The following is a 17,140-nucleotide window of genomic DNA, read 5'->3' on the forward strand; positions in this document are numbered from 1 at the left end:
CAAAACAGTCAAGAATCAAACCGACAATTAGTCTTCAGTATAGTGAGACTACATAAGATTTAAGGTGATGAAAAGGCAAAAGGACTTGGTTAGGTTCAACCGCAAAAAGAAACTCGGAACTGATCTTATTGTACCAAACATACATAGAACAATCAAAGTGATGGGTATAACTGTCAGCCGCCAACGAATACAAAAGGCAGTTTGGAATGCATGAAGTCTTATGACTGGCTTTAAACTGGTGTTTTTAAAATGCTTCTGTTCTCTTTGTGTTATACATTTGTATCAGTGTTTTACACTTGATGTGCCTGTGATAGGTGGTCATAAACAATCGTTCGAGATAACTGCGTGTTCCATTCAGCTATCACATGGTACAAACACATCCTGTTATAAACTCGTACGGACACAACTGCATCTGGATACGGGTACCATTCTGACAGTTGGGTATATATTACCAGTGCAACTCAGTTTTTTCTAGAATGGCAAGTCAACTGAACTGTCAACAGTTATAAGGCGTTTGTCAAACAAAAAATAGGTCTGCAAAATTCCCCAGTTTGTAACAAACAGTTAACCAGTTTATAGGATGAAAATACGCCAGAATATATCTTGGTGCAAAATTCGAATCTGCCATGAGGACTTAGTTCCACCACACGGAAGCGGACAACTTTGCACGATAGCGCACATGAAATCTGTGTAGATGGTTTTGCTGAAGGAATAGGCTCCCTAACTTGATGTTTTAAATCTAAAGGTAATCGGATTTGGCTTCGATTGAAGCTGCGTACAAAAGTCTATGGACAATTTTTCTGTGACGAAGGTTCCACTGTCAAAAGTTGCACACCGGCAAAGTGTAACAAATGTGGCAAACTTTTATATTTTATTTCTAGTCAAATACAATGTTTTCACCGAATCGCAAATTACCAGCTGCTTCACAAATCTCCGAAAATATTCGCAATTACGTTTCACCGGGAATGTATTCAAACAACTAGCTGAACGGCAGTGCGATAAGCTTTAAAATCGGCGCCTTTTTCCCAGTTCAGTTCACTGAATGGAGTTCGCACTTTAGCTAGATGATTGAATAAACAATTTTCGAACAAAAAATCAATTTAGGGGTGCACAGTCTAGTGTCTACGTTTGAAACTCAAAATGGGATTGCACCTTGAGATTCTCATTGTTGACTTCTGAAAGAGGTGTGAAGCACTCATGTGATGTCCTCATCTCTATCTGCATTGATCACCTCAGAATATCCAAATAAATTCAGATTTGCATTTCAGTACCATATCATTTTGCTAAAGGAAACTGCCAATAGTGCACAATTTAATCTCATATATCATCAAACCCCTCCAATTGCCGGATAATCCAGTATTTTTGTAGTGGAACATATTTTTCAGGCGGGCTACCAGATCGTGCCAATGGATTCGGAGTAATCTCAAAAAACATGAAGCAAAGGTGTTCGATGGTAATCCCAACCAATGATGATAACGGCAAAACAAAAAGTGATTGCTTCAAAGCGGTCGTATTCTATTTGTCAATTAATGCTACAAAATTATAGTAGTTATATTTACTTGCACCTGATGAGTACCATAAAACTTTTTATTATTATCAACAATCTGGATGTACTTCCGTGAGATGGAAACGACTCAAGAGGATTTCTTCAGAAGTCTCTACTAAAAAGACCGGTGATAATGGGACGAAGAACAGGGAACGTCGTGCACAGAGAATTGCACGCTGACCTGCTAAACATCACCATTCAGTGATTTAGTGTTTCATTTCTGTTCCAACGACTGCCGGTTTGAACCCAACAAAGTTTTGTTGTATTGTGTGTATGCCTATGATGGGTGCTTAGTGATTTGCACTCCTCGATTTTCGGCACCGGTTAGTACAGTGGTTGTACAGTTGGTACAGTGTAATCTTAACCGGAAATTTCAAATCCCATGCGCAAATAAGTGTTTGTTTAGTGTACTTCTATTAAGTGCGCGCCGCTTGCCATTTTCAGCATGTTTATCTAAGAACGTCTAGTTCGTTTTGGGCAACGGTATGGTAAATGCGAACTAAATGGTTAACATTTGATGCATTCAGGTACCTTAAAACATCGCTGAATTCCTTTTGGACGTAAAAACCTCGTGATGTCTGTTCAACGCACCTACAGACAGCTTGACATGAAACGGGTATCATGAAACACTTAGAGTAGCTAATCGCTTCCTTTGTAATACCATTTGGTTATAAAATACTTGTTTCGTATATTCTTTTCAGGTATCGGAAAACTAATCACTACCTGTCATAGTGTGCACGAAAATTCTTACTTTCTAGTAGTGAAAGAATGTCAGCAGCCGCATACCAAGAGAAAGGTCAAGTTTGCTGAAATTCATACCGACGTTGGGAGAAGTGTCGGAATTACTTTTGAAAAATAACATGTATAGTAAAACTTCTTTTTTTCTCATTGAGTCAAACATAAATTCCTGTGGTAAAGCATCAAAGGTACATGGGGAATATCTGCATTAATAAGCTAACCATTACTTGGGATGTTGAAATAGTGCTCGAGTAGGTATGTTCATTTATATCAAGTAACTTTTTGGAGCGCCAGAGATGAAACGTTATGGTACTGGTTATATTATCTGACACATTTTAAATATTAGATAGCCGCAAGGTAAATAAAATATTGCGGGATATTCCATCTATTCAGTAAACCATTACAAAGGCTATAAGGCTCCCAAGAAGATCCACGCATACGTTTTTTCTTCAGGGTATCCAAATTTATCCGTTTTGTAATATACAGTTGCCTTCCTTGGCCGATGTTTAATTTTATGAATTTTAGGTCCTCAGGAGTGATTTTGTGTTTGGAACGTTTGGTTTGTGTTTGGTGTGTTTCAGCTACCAATAATGCTGCAAGTAGAGCGTGAGCAATGTAATATTGTACCGAGACAAATTTAGTTCAAATGTCTTCACATTTTTCTCTTCGAAATAATTTTTCCGTAGCATTTAGGCAAGTTCTGGTCATAAATCAAAAAGTCAATTCTGGGAAAGATATCCAACACATAAAATATATTCAAATTTCTCGGCAGATGAGTGTGGAAAAAGAAATTCACTTCCCGTATACCTTTTTTGTTTTGAACCTCGTGTTTTTAATAAGACTAGTCTTTATTTGGATTACCATAAATTAACCCAGGATAAGTTAATATTTGTATGATTTGCCAGTGTTGATCGTCTTAATAAAACTGGCATGGTTGAAATTAATCGACGAATTTTCGGAATAAAAGCTATCAAAACAAGACCCTTTGGAATGGTTGAATCCGTTAGTGCTTTTGACATCCTTGGTCACACTATGAATTTTTTTGGACATGCCGAAATCATGGATCCACAGGTGTGCGATTGTTATCAATGTGATACCTTTTATGGGTGCTGGGTAAAAGAATGGAAAAAGTGAGGTCGACAATTGAGGGAAGTTTATTTTTGTATCACAAGGTACCATTTACATGTATCGCGCGGAGTTTGTGCTCGAAAGATGGAACCGGTCACTAAGTCTTCCAAATGGCCAACAACAGTTTTATGTTAAACTGCTATCCTTGTGTGCATTCTTGAGCATGTTTGACTTCAAGAGCAACCTCTACACCGTTCCGTTCTGCGAGGTAATTCTAACCTTTTGTGGGAAAATGAACGTAGTTGAGTATTTATTGGCCTACTTCATTAAAGACCTTTACTGAATCTGTTAGCCTAGCGACCTTCTTTAATTATGACAGTGAACATAAACAAAAAATTGCCCGTTCTAAGCCTCATTTGATCGTTCTGATCCATGCTGTTGCCATGCCAAAAAACTACACTTTGCCTTGCGAGGTCACGTTTTTGCGGAAGCCCAAACAAAACAAGGTTCAATTCCAAAATGCTTGCGTCTGCTCATCGGTCGTTGGAGGCATACTTTGAATTTCTAACTACCTGAGCTTTATAGGAATACTGTTTTTTCGAGGAATAAATAGTTTGCACAGGACATATACATATAAATGTATCTGGCAATCGCAGACATATAAGGAACACTCAAGTAGTATATTAGATTTTTCCCCGAATTTTTAAAAATGATGTGTTGTGATAAAAATGAACGATGGTCTGCACATACGTTCTAGCTTGACATTGTTCAAAAAGTTACAAATGGTGACTATGGTCCATTCGAGACAGGAACTGCAGAGGATATAGCCTAATTTGGGTTTGAAACATATATCACTTTTGCTTGACAAAAAATCGCTAAAAAATCGTTAAAAAATTCTTCTCAAAAATGGGCCCCAAATTCTGGACAGGATAATCGATCTCACACAATAGAGTGAACATTACCAAAATTTAGATATCGAGATAGATGTATCAAAATTTGGTCGATAACGTTTCGCACAAGCGATACAATATTTTAATGAACACCTGTCAATTTTAAGATACTGACTCAAGATAATATTAGTTATACGAGGAATCCTGCCCACCAACTTTCAAAGGGACTTACTTATTTTCGAAGGAAGCATGGTCTACAATCGACCATCATCAGACGAGCTTCAAGCAACCCATGAAACAAAAACAAAACTAGTCTGGAGAATCTTGAAAGTGATTATTTTTCACAGTCGGCGTCATACAACAATCTCTGACTGGCGTGAGAACGGTTTTCGCTCAGACTGCAAGCAACATTCAAGTCCCATTTTACAATGTGAATGATTTGCAAAAAGTACCTGGATTATCGGCATGTGTTTTCCCAAGGAGTCCAAAGGATCCTCTCGATCTGAACAGCTACCCAGCCTTTGGTTAAATTACTCCATCAAATTCTAAAAATCTCTGTTACTGATGCATATTAGATACGCAATGCAGCCTGGAAGATTTGTTGTCCGGTTAACTGAAACTTGTATATAGATCTGACACTCAGGACGGATTTGTGAGCAATAGAAGCGAACTGAAGCACATATTTATCTAAGTCATAATACGTTTCGTATCACAAGTGCTGGCCTTAGGTAACTTACACTTCGGAGTACTGTATCATTTATTCAAATCCTAGCTAATAGATAAAGTTATTCGGAATACTGCATTATGGTCTTATATTTATATGCATATGGTCATGAATATCATTATGCAGTCGTGTGATGCGACGCTTGAATAAACTACACCCTTCGCGCATCCATCAGTAGGCCTGCTTAAACTAAACACAAATGTTAAAATCAACTTAGGATGATCCAGCAAGACAATCACAGTGGGTGTAGGTCAAGCCCAAGTATTTCTAACCTCCTACGAATATATGCGTAGATTTTTAGCAACTACGCGTCAGTTGGTCTTAACTTCGTCTTGATTTCTTTTCATCAACGAAACTTTGGCCACGCACTAGCAAAAATGATATGGGAAAGCACAGGAAGGAGCTTTCAACTAGATGGCCCAGACCGATGACCTCAGGCTTATCACCTTTGCTTAATTCCCATCACACATTAACTTGTTGCCGTTATCAAATTTGGAAACGGACCTTTGTTGATTTCGGTCAATGTTAATCACAAGATTAGACCTGTGAAATTTGTACTGCCATCAGAACAACCGTCCATTTAAGTATACAGACTTAGTTGGTACAGACTTGTCAAACTGAGGAAAATACTGAAAAATGCAAGTGGTATTCAGAACCAACGAATTGTAGTGGACGCCAGTTGTTTTAAACTTTTCTCACTTTGAGCAATTTCCGATTTTGTGCAACCCATTAGATTGGATTAACATAGGTTTTGTAAATATGGTAAACGTGCGTTCCCAGAGTGCTATGATAAACTAACAATAATTTCATCTGCCTTATCAAAATTGTTCACTGCGCAAGAGTTTTGTTCTTGCTCACTAACAAGTTTTGAATGTTCCGAGTAAAATAAAATGAATGTCAACATAACACTGTCTTAATTTGACCGATGGAGGAAAGAAAGACAATCTTACGATAAATCGACTCGATTGGTAAACTCTGTATCTTGCGAGCTAACCGAAATTTATTTGAGGTCCGTCTTTCACCGAAATACAAATTTACTGGAAGGATACAACTCTCAGGATAGTTTGTCTTTATTCAGTAATTTCGGCACAACCGACGGAGTATCTGTCGGCTTGCATGATGTCACGGAGTGCAGAAGTCCATTAACAGAGGTCATAACCAAGGCCTGCGAAATTTCAGATTCAGAGAATACCCATTTTGAGTAGATTAGTCTGCTTAGGCTAGACCGCTGGCGGAACCAATATAGTCCAGGTTGGATATTTAGTATACTGGGGACGTGATAGGAACTGAGTCTTGCTTTCATTCTTGTATTAGAGATAATTCAAAAGCTCCATTGCTCAAATATTTCGTCCTTCCCAGTATTTTATTTTTGTACCGGCGTCTGTAAGTTTACAAATGGCAAACAACAGTTTGTGACAAAAAGTTTTGCTGTACCAATAAATCTCAATTAATCTCCCTGAGAGAATGGAACAAGTATCAAAAGCATAGGAGTGCTGATTTAGCAATATTGGATGCGTGAATTAATTATGTCCTATGTATGTCTATTCGATGTAATGAAAATTTGTAAACAGACAAGTAGATTCTAAAAATGTTAATTGGTTCTTCTGTTTACTCGCTATCCTTCGCTCGAAGCCAAGTTCGTCGCATGCCCGAATAAAGCCGGAAAATGCGCAATGTCTATAGCCAATCGATGGAGCCAGTCATTAGACCAAATCACGTGAAAAAGTTTTATTGTAGTCCCAACAAGTAGCAGCGCGTGCTTGGGCACTTCAGCATGGGCACAGAACATCAGTTTGGGGAAGTAACCACCTTGCCTCTAAGAGCTCATAAAACCTAACTGGCACCAAAATGTAAGACCAGAAACCAGGGTGAATTTACTCAAAAACAAACTGAATTTGTGTGGTAGAAGTTAACAACCAGCGTAAGGAAATCTAAGCTTTACCGTAGATAACCTATCATGATGTTGCAGGGCAAGCAATCATAAAAATTTCGAAGTTGGATGTAGCCTGGGTGGACTACGGAGATAACAACGTTGCTTATGAGGACACATGACTCCTAATACATCCTGCAGGAGAACCAGCAATTCTCCCAACGAAAGCAGAGTTGCATTCATCGGGAATTGCCGGAAAAACTTGATAAAAATTGTCTCTAACTGATAAAACTGAAAGAACAACTAAAAAATTGCGCCTGTTACTGGATTTTGATTTGACTGATCTCAAACATAAGGGAAGGGTTTACGTAAATTTCTTACCAAACCTAGCCCATAAGATTTTGACTATCTGGGGAACAAAGGAGCAGAATTGACTTACCGTGAGTTTTACATCCGCAAGTGATGCCAGAAGCTTTATCGGGATACCTCTTCACAGTACCATTGTTGAACATCAGGTTCATTCCAAATTCATAGAATGTGTGTGGTCTTAAGTTTTCCAGTGTGTGGTTGCGGAACTGTACGAGCGTGTGGCCCCATTCGTATTCCGACATGGTGGTGAACTGTGCAGCGTCACGCTACAAATAAAAAAGGGATTGTGAAATTAAGGTAACCATCCAGATAAATCACTTGAAAGGTAATACGCTGCTCCTGGATTGTCCTCTTTTGAATCACAAAATAAGCGTCAGTTGAAGGATAACCGCTGTGCCCTTGATTCTCCAGGTCAGTACGGTCAGTGTGTTTACAATCGTCTTCGTACTGCAGGCCTCTAACACACAGGACAGATTTTGTGACGATAATGCTATAGCGACTGTTTTATGAAGAAAATGGCGCCACAAAAACGACCGTCCAAATACTCGCTAAAACGTGTTCTGTTTGCCAGGCTTACTGAATGTGCTAATGATGATGCACGTCACAGAGCACCTGTGCATCTTCCCACTTGTGTAATGGACGAAGCTAGCTGAGAATCTTCCGTTTCAAAAACGTTAGTTTGTTCTAGGGCAGTTTGTATCACATGATATACCCACGAGGTTGGTCTTGGTATCAAAGTTATCCAAATCCATTTGCATTTCAACACCATGGTGACGTATGTCCATCAGCTGGAATCCGGTTGTGGATTTATTTTTTTCCGGAAAAATGTTCAGTTCTTTGAAAGTGATAAACTAATGTTCTGTTCTGCAATTTCATAACTCAACAAAGTCACATAAGTTGCAGTCCTTATGCGCAAACGATACTGACCAACATAAATCTGTATTTTGCGGAATAGTTTGAAATTGAGCTTTGAAACATTATGTCCACCGATGAACCGTAATATTACATAGAAAATGTATTTACTCGTTGGTCCACAGTGTTAACAACCTTTGTAGTATATTACAAACGAGACGCAAAGTAAGGTTGTTTTGGAAGAATGAGGGTCTACATTGATTTGAAACAGCTGTTTTATTACGCAAAGTTTTGCTGTACTCCATTCTGCTCCCAGATAACTTGTTATCTTATTTTGTTCCTTTATGTCTCATACCAAGAGAGATAAACGTTCAAACCCATAAAACTAAATTATTCTCAACCGTGATTGTTCGTCAGTGGCACGGCAACAGTGCGCAAAGCAAAATGCACTGAATTTCGGTGTTACAAAGGATATCGATGATAATGCGTTTAAAGTGAGGCGATCGGGGAATCATTTGTTGCCCCAGTTGCTCAGTTCCTCATCGGATGTCAGACAGAGCAGTCCTGTACTGATTGCACTTTCTATGGTTTGGAATGTTTATAACTCGTGTTTTATAATGCATGGACATTAGGAATATCAGAACTTGTCGTTGGCTTGTTCGCTGAGCTCGGCAATTCATTTGCTAACGTTTCACCAATGGTGCAGTTGACATCATCAGCGCGTTATTGGGGAACGTAGGGCTTCATAGCGGTGGGTTATTGGTTGTAGCACTCCCCAATAAGGCACTGATGATGTCCAATCAACCGGCGATGAAACGTTTGCAACAGAATTGCCCAGAACAACAAACTATCGAACGACCATCTAGGCTGCCTGATCTACCAACATTTTCCATTATAGTATATCAGGATTCAAAAATAGAGGCGGTTGGCACATTTATCCGATTGATGAACAAATGCGTCAAGAACATTTCAGAATGGATTTTGAATTGTCCTCCACTTCGTATGTTTTTGAACTTTATTGTAAATTCGTCACTTTTAATACATTTACGGAACGAAAAACATCATTCTTACTAAACAAGCCTCACGTCCACATGTTCCACAGGCACATTTATCGATTGATGAACAAATGCGTCAAGAACATTTCAGAATGGATTTTGAATTGTCCTCCACTTCGTATGTTTTTGAACTTTATTGTAAATTCGTCACTTTTAATACATTTACGGAACGAAAAACATCATTCTTACTAAACAAGCCTCACGTCCACATGTTCCACAGAGTGTTTAAATGGTTAATATATGTACCATTGAAGAACGGTTGGCATGCGAATATTTACGTAAAACTTCACGATTTTTTCTTTGAAAAGTAAAAATCGATAAACCGTATAGCTTAAATATCGTGCTCCATTTTGGTCTAAATAAGTTAATCATAGTTATCGTAGAGTTTTTGCATTACGCGCTTTAATAAAGATTTGATGCGTAGGAGTTGACATACGCCTCACCGTATTATCCTAAGACCTCCATTTTTCCACCTCAGCTAATTTCAGTAACATCTGGGTCACCAATCGTAAACAGCTTCTGGCTCAGTTCTTTCGTTTTTTCAATTACTGTTTTTCGCACCTGATATCTACTGTTGCCTAAGAATTGCAGTCCTCCAAGTGTTCTTCTTTCTGTTCTTGTTTGTCTTAAACTTAGAGATCCTTGAGTTTACCTGATTTTCATGCTCAAGTCAAAAACATTCAGTTATGTTTGTGTATGTGAGGTACTCAGCGACATTGGCTGGATGTTTTTAATTGTCCTAGCTTCTTCACAAGCTAAATGTTTGATCATCGTAGTGTTTTAGAGTATCCCTTCTCTTTGCCAGATAGAACAGAATTATTCTAGGCCTGCTAGTCACGCAGGATGTACCATACCCCTACATATGGTCACTTTCCGCAATCAAACGAATCAAAAATTGGCTTCAGAAGATATATACATTACCACCTTATCAAATAACTTGGTCATCATTTCCGTCAGCATTATAGTGGCATTTTTCTATTTAGTGAAAGTTGAAGGTGAAAGGCCAAAGTATGTTAATCTGGAAAAAATAACTAATATTGAAAGCTATGACCAGTTAAGTTTCAGATGTCGACCATTCTATAGGAACAGTAATAGCGCCTGTAAAGACAAGGTTAAAAGCGTAAATGTAAAAAACGTGTTCTCAACAGCAACACTGCAAGGTTTGGCCGCTTTTGAGTGGTAAGCTTGCAGGGCTTAAATTTGGTTACGTATTTACTAGTAATCGGTACTTAAAGGCCGAGACAACTTAGAAAAACCTATTTTGCTAGATTTATCGTCCTTGATTGTTGATCCAAGGCATGCGGTCACCTCAAAACTTCGAAACCGAAATGTACTAAATTTGTCGGGTTCTGGAAGGGGATGTGCCCGTTTTTATTTTTAAAAAATCAAAATACGATGTCACAAGTGTTTGAGGCATTAAATATTGGATTCATTAAATATTTTATAGCAGTTACATTGCACACCCGGCACATACAGCTGTGTCGTGTATAGATGTCTCGACTTATTTTGAAACAATTCCGCATCTCAATGCAAAGTTTCGGTTATAATAACTTAGTTTTGATGAAGTGCGCTGGGATATAGGCTGTCTCGTAGAGTGTGTTTTTTTCTATATAGGTGAATTCGCTTTGCACTAAGTGAACTCGAACTAAACGGAGCACAAATCTTTCTATGTTAGTTCATACATGATACATTCACCTGCTTAGTGAACAGTATTTTAGCTATTTTTTGCTGCTTGGCTTGCACAAAAATTGATTATTTATCCAGACTTTACCAAGTTTTCGGATAGTTTGCCAAAAAGAAAGTTTCACCGCAACAAAATTAGCAACCTCAGCTACAGACTCGGCTGGATAAATGACGAACAGCAGTTATCAAAAACACTTAACATGAAACCTCATGAATAACCGAAACGTACAGTTCAGGTAATAAAACTAGGAAAATTTTATTCCGACCACGGCTTTGTTGAGAGTCTAATACTATAAAACTCAATCTGGAAACAAAAGGCATCGTACGTTTTAGCAGAATGAGTTTGCACGGTTCACCAGATCATCGGCATAACAAGCACTTTTACAATCATATAGATTAACAGGTGAAGTGCCTGTATATAAGCTATTTAGCTCATTTTTAAACATCATTTTGGATTTGAGTGCCTAATGGTCAGAATACTTAGGAATTTGCAGAAGGCCAATAAAATATTGTGCTATTCAGAAAATGCCAAGGAATCTTCGTGTTCTGTGTCGTAGGGTTGTAATGAGAGCAACAGTATTGTCTGGTATTTGTGCAACCACTTGAATCACGACATCTGGCAAATATTTGAGCTTCTTCTGTCCAAACAAGCGAGCATACTCTGCTGATAATACCTCTAGTAAATAAATGAATTTAATGCATCATACTCGCTGTTCCGAAATCATGGAAGGGATGTTGTCCAGTTTTGGCTCAGCCTATCCGTAACGGGTGTTTGGTTATTTAGTCCAGTGTACAGCATATTTACCGAGCTATTTTCGTGCTCGGATTAGATTACATAACCGTGTATGACATTCGGGCCAAACCAAAAAAAAACAGACACTTGACAAATAGCAAAATCAGTCTTGAGGATAATTGACATTTCAGTCAGACACTTGCAAATAGCAAAATCAGTCTTGAGGATAATTGACATTTCAGTCGTTGCATTTGCTAGTCATGCCTACAAGCAACAAGTGGTTATAATTCATTTATATTTGGTAAACATCTTGAAAAGTTGAAAAAGTGCAGCAAACCTCAGTCACTCACATGGATTTCAAAGAAATCACCGTGGAACAGTTGGAAAATTTGACAATGTAACCATCTCCAAGGCAAGTCAGTGCTTTACAAAGTAGCCAAGTGGCTAGGAAGTCTTACAGAACAAGCTGGAATAGCACATTATGTGGATATTTATCGGCCTCGAATGCCATCCCCGGAATTGCTTCAATGCGAATGAGTCAAACAAAAAGAAGCCATCGAATTAGTGTCATATTTTAGCCTTTTGGTTGGTCCCGGATCGTGCAGAGGATTTCAAGCAACATGTTCCCGGCAGCCATTGGTAACCGACGTATGACTCAAACATCTGAGCATCATGAGACGTTTTTCAAAAGTTCATACATCCTAAAATGAGAACAAATAGTTGTCTGAACTCGTCAATGACATGATACAGTTTTTCTTATTTAGCAAACGGCCGAGACCTATTCGGGTTCAAAGTGCAGCTTTAGATTGCCTTGAGTAAGCGCTTTTTCCTTCTCACCTGGACAGTATAATCTGCAACGGCAGTGACACAAATTTGTTGCACAAGCGCAACTGCGCACTTAGCATTTTGTACATTTTTGCGCACGTTGTGTTTGACAGACTACCTGATAGTGTCATCACTTGCTTCCAGCATTAAGGCAATAATAATCAGTTTTGTTTGGCTTATATAACAAGGCCCAGTTGAGTTATTTTTCCCTCTTTGCGTTACACATTTATACCCATTAATTCATCAGAAACGCACATCACACCTCCTCGGAAGAAGGTAAAAGTTGACCAGCTTCGTGAACCGACGTCGAATCATTTGTAGTTTGTATGCGGTCACTGGTCGGTGGTCAGCATGCCAAGCTTGGCAATTCTCACAAAAACATTTCATACTCTATCTAGGAGACGTCTCTGGTGCTTTCGTGGAATGCATCTATTAAATTAGTGGGGGACGTTTTGCCAAGTTGCGGCTACACATTAGATCAACAAAAATTAAACCTAACACACTACTCATAAAGTAACTCAATTGAGAAGGGTGTATTTCGTTAATAATTAAATTGGTTTACCACATATATATTTGTAATGCACTACTCAAAATGTTGCTGAAAATTCCTCGACAATATGCGATCGGTTTCGTTCTTCTCTTGGGGCTCATCAGGTAGGCGCAGTCCCCGAGTTTCCGTCAAAATTATGCTCCACTTGAAACCAAACGAAATTAACGAAATACACTCATTTGCAAACAAATTTGGCTTTGCAAGTGATACACCTGGAACCCAGCTGGATCTCTCGGTTTTGATGTTCCTAGACACGTTCTTTGCATATAAAGTAAGCCTGATACAGTTCACGTCATCATTTCCAAATACCGGAAATTCTGGTTTCTTGTCATGCTTTACATTTCGTTTTCTGGGTTCCGTTTACAGAGAAATCATATCATTTCACCTGTAAAACGTATTTTTCGCACCTCTGCCACCTACGTACACTTATGATAACCTTTCAGCTCGCCATTTCAGCCCACGCATCCGACGAATGATGGAGCCCAACACATGCACTTTACGGTCAAAACGATTCAGCTGAGATGGAATGCGGGTCCAGCCAAGTAAAACACAGAACAAGAGCTTTTAGTGTTAGGTGTTCCTTGCCGTTGTGGAGCGTCAGATGAAAACACTCATTTTTGATTGTTTGACCATTCTGAGTCGGGAGGTTATTTAGTCGATCCAAACCGTAATTCATACATCAACCTTTCTATAGCAAAAAGCCAGGTCTTCAACGAGCGAAGTGTCGTTGACAAAACTGATTCGCAAAGTAGTAAACAATTCTCGTGATTTTTTTTATCCATCTTTCACCTACTGCAAAAATAGAAACTTCAGCACACACTTTTCGATGGATTTTTCAAAGCACTAAAATAGCCCGCACGTACCAGTTCTCAAGAAATACACTCATTTGCATATCGGTTTTGTTTTCAGAGCAACGCTGCTGAATCTCTGGTTTGTGATATTTGTTTTAGGTCTTCCTGTAAGAAAACTGTCTACTTTGTCGCATGTATTTTGTCGTCAGATTCAGGTCTTAAGGTTTAATGTGCTACAGGCACCCTATGGCTTGATCTGTGTTTAACAGGTGACCATTGTTTATATCATGGTCTCAGGACACTTGAAAGCCGATAGAAAGATGCACCGAAAGTGTATTTCTGTTTTGCGAACAGTGTGTGTGTTTCTGAGTTAAAAAATACCTCCGCTAATATAACATGACGTATAAAACTCAACTTAACAGACAAATTGGAGGCGAATTGAAGGAACGCAACGAAAATACCAGAAGCAAGGAATCATACCACGAAGCAGCGCAGATTCCCAGACGACCAATTAGATCACGCAAGGTGCACTAAACAACACAAATCTTAAACAAAAACTGCATATCCCGGAGCACTATGTTTTGCTAGAACCTATAGGCTGTTAAGAATGAATAGTCTTAACGAATCGTTATTGCAGCCGAGATTTTGGGGAGCTGCCACGAGAAAGATATCCCTCTAATTCGATCTTATCGAGGCACATTCAATCTCCTGAATACATCACAAACGAGAGACTCGGCTAGGTTCCAGGTGAGTCTCTCGCAAAAACAAATTAGTTTGCAAATGAATGTATTTCGCTATAAAAGAATCCTGCTTACAGTTTGCCTGGTTGTGCAGTAAACCAACATAGTCTTGGTCGATAAAAAATTATTCTTCTGCTACTCACCACTCAAATGTGAAAGAGTATAATGTTATAAAAAGATCTGGCAAACGGAAGGATTTTGAGGATTCGTCATCTAGATGTATTTCAAATAATCCATCAAAAAATGTTGAGATTTAGGTGGTATAGGGAAAAGTTGAAAACCGACTTCTCTCACAACATTTGGTTTGCATAAGCAGAACTAGTCGTTTGAACGAATATCGTATGTTTAGGCTTACTGATCAAAGACGTTTAGAATGAATCAAGTATTTTTATCTTCAGCGAGTCTCCCTATCATATGACCACTGTCAGATAAAGATGGGTGGGTGACTTCAATTTTTGAAAGATCAATGACGGCGTCTTTGTACGCACCCGTACGTGCTCTCAAATTTCTCCGTCGCCTTCGAATGGGAAATAAAATCAGTTGTTGCATCCACACGTTAGCATTAACCTTTCTAGATAAGGCGAAGATTTTTTTCGGCATTAAAAATATCGCTTGGAGCACTCCATTTTCGCCCCATAAAAAGGATAAATTTGCGCTTGGAAATAGACACAGTTACAAAATTTTGCACGTTGAACACCGGTACTACCGCATCGGGTAATACCGTGTAATACTACATCACTTTGAAGGGTAGTGATAGCAGGTTTAACTGTGGTTTGGGGTGCAGCACGTATGTCACATTTAACGATTCAACATTTTCAGTAATAGTTAAACTCGTTTGATATTATCGCTTCCATATATCTTCATTAGTTGTCTTAATTGGCGTAGACCACCTTCGAGCTTAAAAGCTTTATTTTGTCGTAACTTGGAAATATCTGAAGCTGCCTCTGTAGAACCCGTAGCCCTACTCATCTCTAAGCACTGAAAAGTGGGAAGAAACTTTCTGTTATTATCTACCACGAATGTTTGCCAGTCTGCTTCCGTTTCGTGTACAAATCTAACAAGATTTAACTTATGGGGGATTCGACAAACGTCAAATCGATCGATAATTTTCCTTCCAGCGTACTTTTTTAATGTTGCTTTTATTCTTTGGAAAGCAGCACAGCTTTAATGGTGAAATTTCAGAGGACAAAAATTGTGGCTTGTAGCAAAGTATAAAATGTATAATTTAATTTGGGAAGAAACTTTCTGTTATTATCTACCACGAATGTTTGCCAGTCTGCTTCCGTTTCGTGTACAAATCTAACAAGATTTAACTTATGGGGGATTCGACAAACGTCAAATCGATCGATAATTTTCCTTCCAGCGTACTTTTTTAATGTTGCTTTTATTCTTTGGAAAGCAGCACAGCTTTAATGGTGAAATTTCAGAGGACAAAAATTGTGGCTTGTAGCAAAGTATAAAATGTATAATTATATAATATATAAAATATATAATACATAATATGTATAACATTATAACATGCTGCATATATAAAATATAGCACATAATAACAGCGTTGTACTTGGTAAAACTGCATGCATTTATGTGAACCAGAAGTATGAATGCACAAATATAACAGAAGTAACGCAGCGGAAACTGTGTTGTCCAAAACGGCGCAGAGTAACACACGTTTAATCCATTGTATCAATGACCGTCCTCTCCAGCACTTCAAATCATTTCCCGCATAAGCATTTGTTTCATGACCCCAGTAAACCTGAGCAGTACAAGAGAGCGTGCATTTGGTGCATTTTGGATCCTTTGCCTATATTTCACAGAATGATAAGTTAAAAATTGTGCTTAACAAAGGCAAATTAGTTGACATCCTCAAGATGACCGAGGTAGATTTACAAGAAACTATATTGTCCTTGTGGAGTTAGGTGATTAGCGGCTCCCTGTTGGATTCCAGTTGGTCTGCTTATCATTCATTTTTATGTCCTATATCATATGTGAGAACTTGCTGTTTCCTTGATTTTACGGCAGCGTTGCATAGAAAACTATGCCTATTGCAATGTTCAGAATTAGAGAATTGATAAACAACTTATAGAGGTAAAAGAGCTGATGGTGGAGGACCAAAAACATGAAGAATTTCAGTAAGCTATCTCCTATTTAACTCATTCAACAGGGATATTTTCTGCGCACAATGAAAATTTGAATCAGCTGAGCGGATAGCTTCACCGATGAGAGTTAAGGTTAACTAGTAGCTGTCGTGATATACAAACCCCTCCTGTTTGCTGGCACTTCCAGGGTTTTGGTGAGGTTCTTCTCCTGGTTTATTTTTTTACTCCATATTGAACACATGTACTCAATTAGGGATCCGCATGCTTGTTTAAAGTAAGATTCCTGTAGGAAATTATGAGTTTGTTAGTCAAAGGCACCTCCAGTGACAATCACTAGCGACATCATAACCACTCATTTTTAGTGTCTCTGCCTCTTGCCTCAACTTATGAGCCTAAAACCTGATTTGTGTTCTTTCTGAAAATCCCATGTTGTCGAAAACACGAGTTTGAAACTCATCACTCCATGGGGAAGCAAGGAAAAATTGATACTTGCATTCTGTCGGCTCTGCCATGATTTCTTAATCCTATTTTACCTAAAATCCGCAACTTCTGTGTCAGATAGCTTAAGCATTTGAACGATTTTAGTACCATCATAAGCTCGTTTAACTCA

At 38.6% G+C, this 17,140-nt stretch overlaps 1 protein-coding gene across 1 annotated transcript in view; it reads right to left on the minus strand.

Moving 5' to 3' along the window:
* T265_11179 (hypothetical protein) overlaps positions 1-17,140 on the minus strand; it is a gene marked incomplete at both ends in the record, with an annotated part of 91,804 nt that overhangs the window by 62,063 nt on the left and 12,601 nt on the right. The window contains one exon of the mRNA XM_009177769.1: positions 7,276-7,471. Within this exon, the coding sequence (XP_009176033.1) occupies positions 7,276-7,471 (196 nt within the window). The remainder of the gene's footprint in view (positions 1-7,275; positions 7,472-17,140) is intronic.

The sequence above is a fragment of the Opisthorchis viverrini genome (assembly GCF_000715545.1).
Source record: "Opisthorchis viverrini unplaced genomic scaffold opera_v5_460, whole genome shotgun sequence".
Classification (NCBI taxonomy): domain Eukaryota; kingdom Metazoa; phylum Platyhelminthes; class Trematoda; order Opisthorchiida; family Opisthorchiidae; genus Opisthorchis; species Opisthorchis viverrini.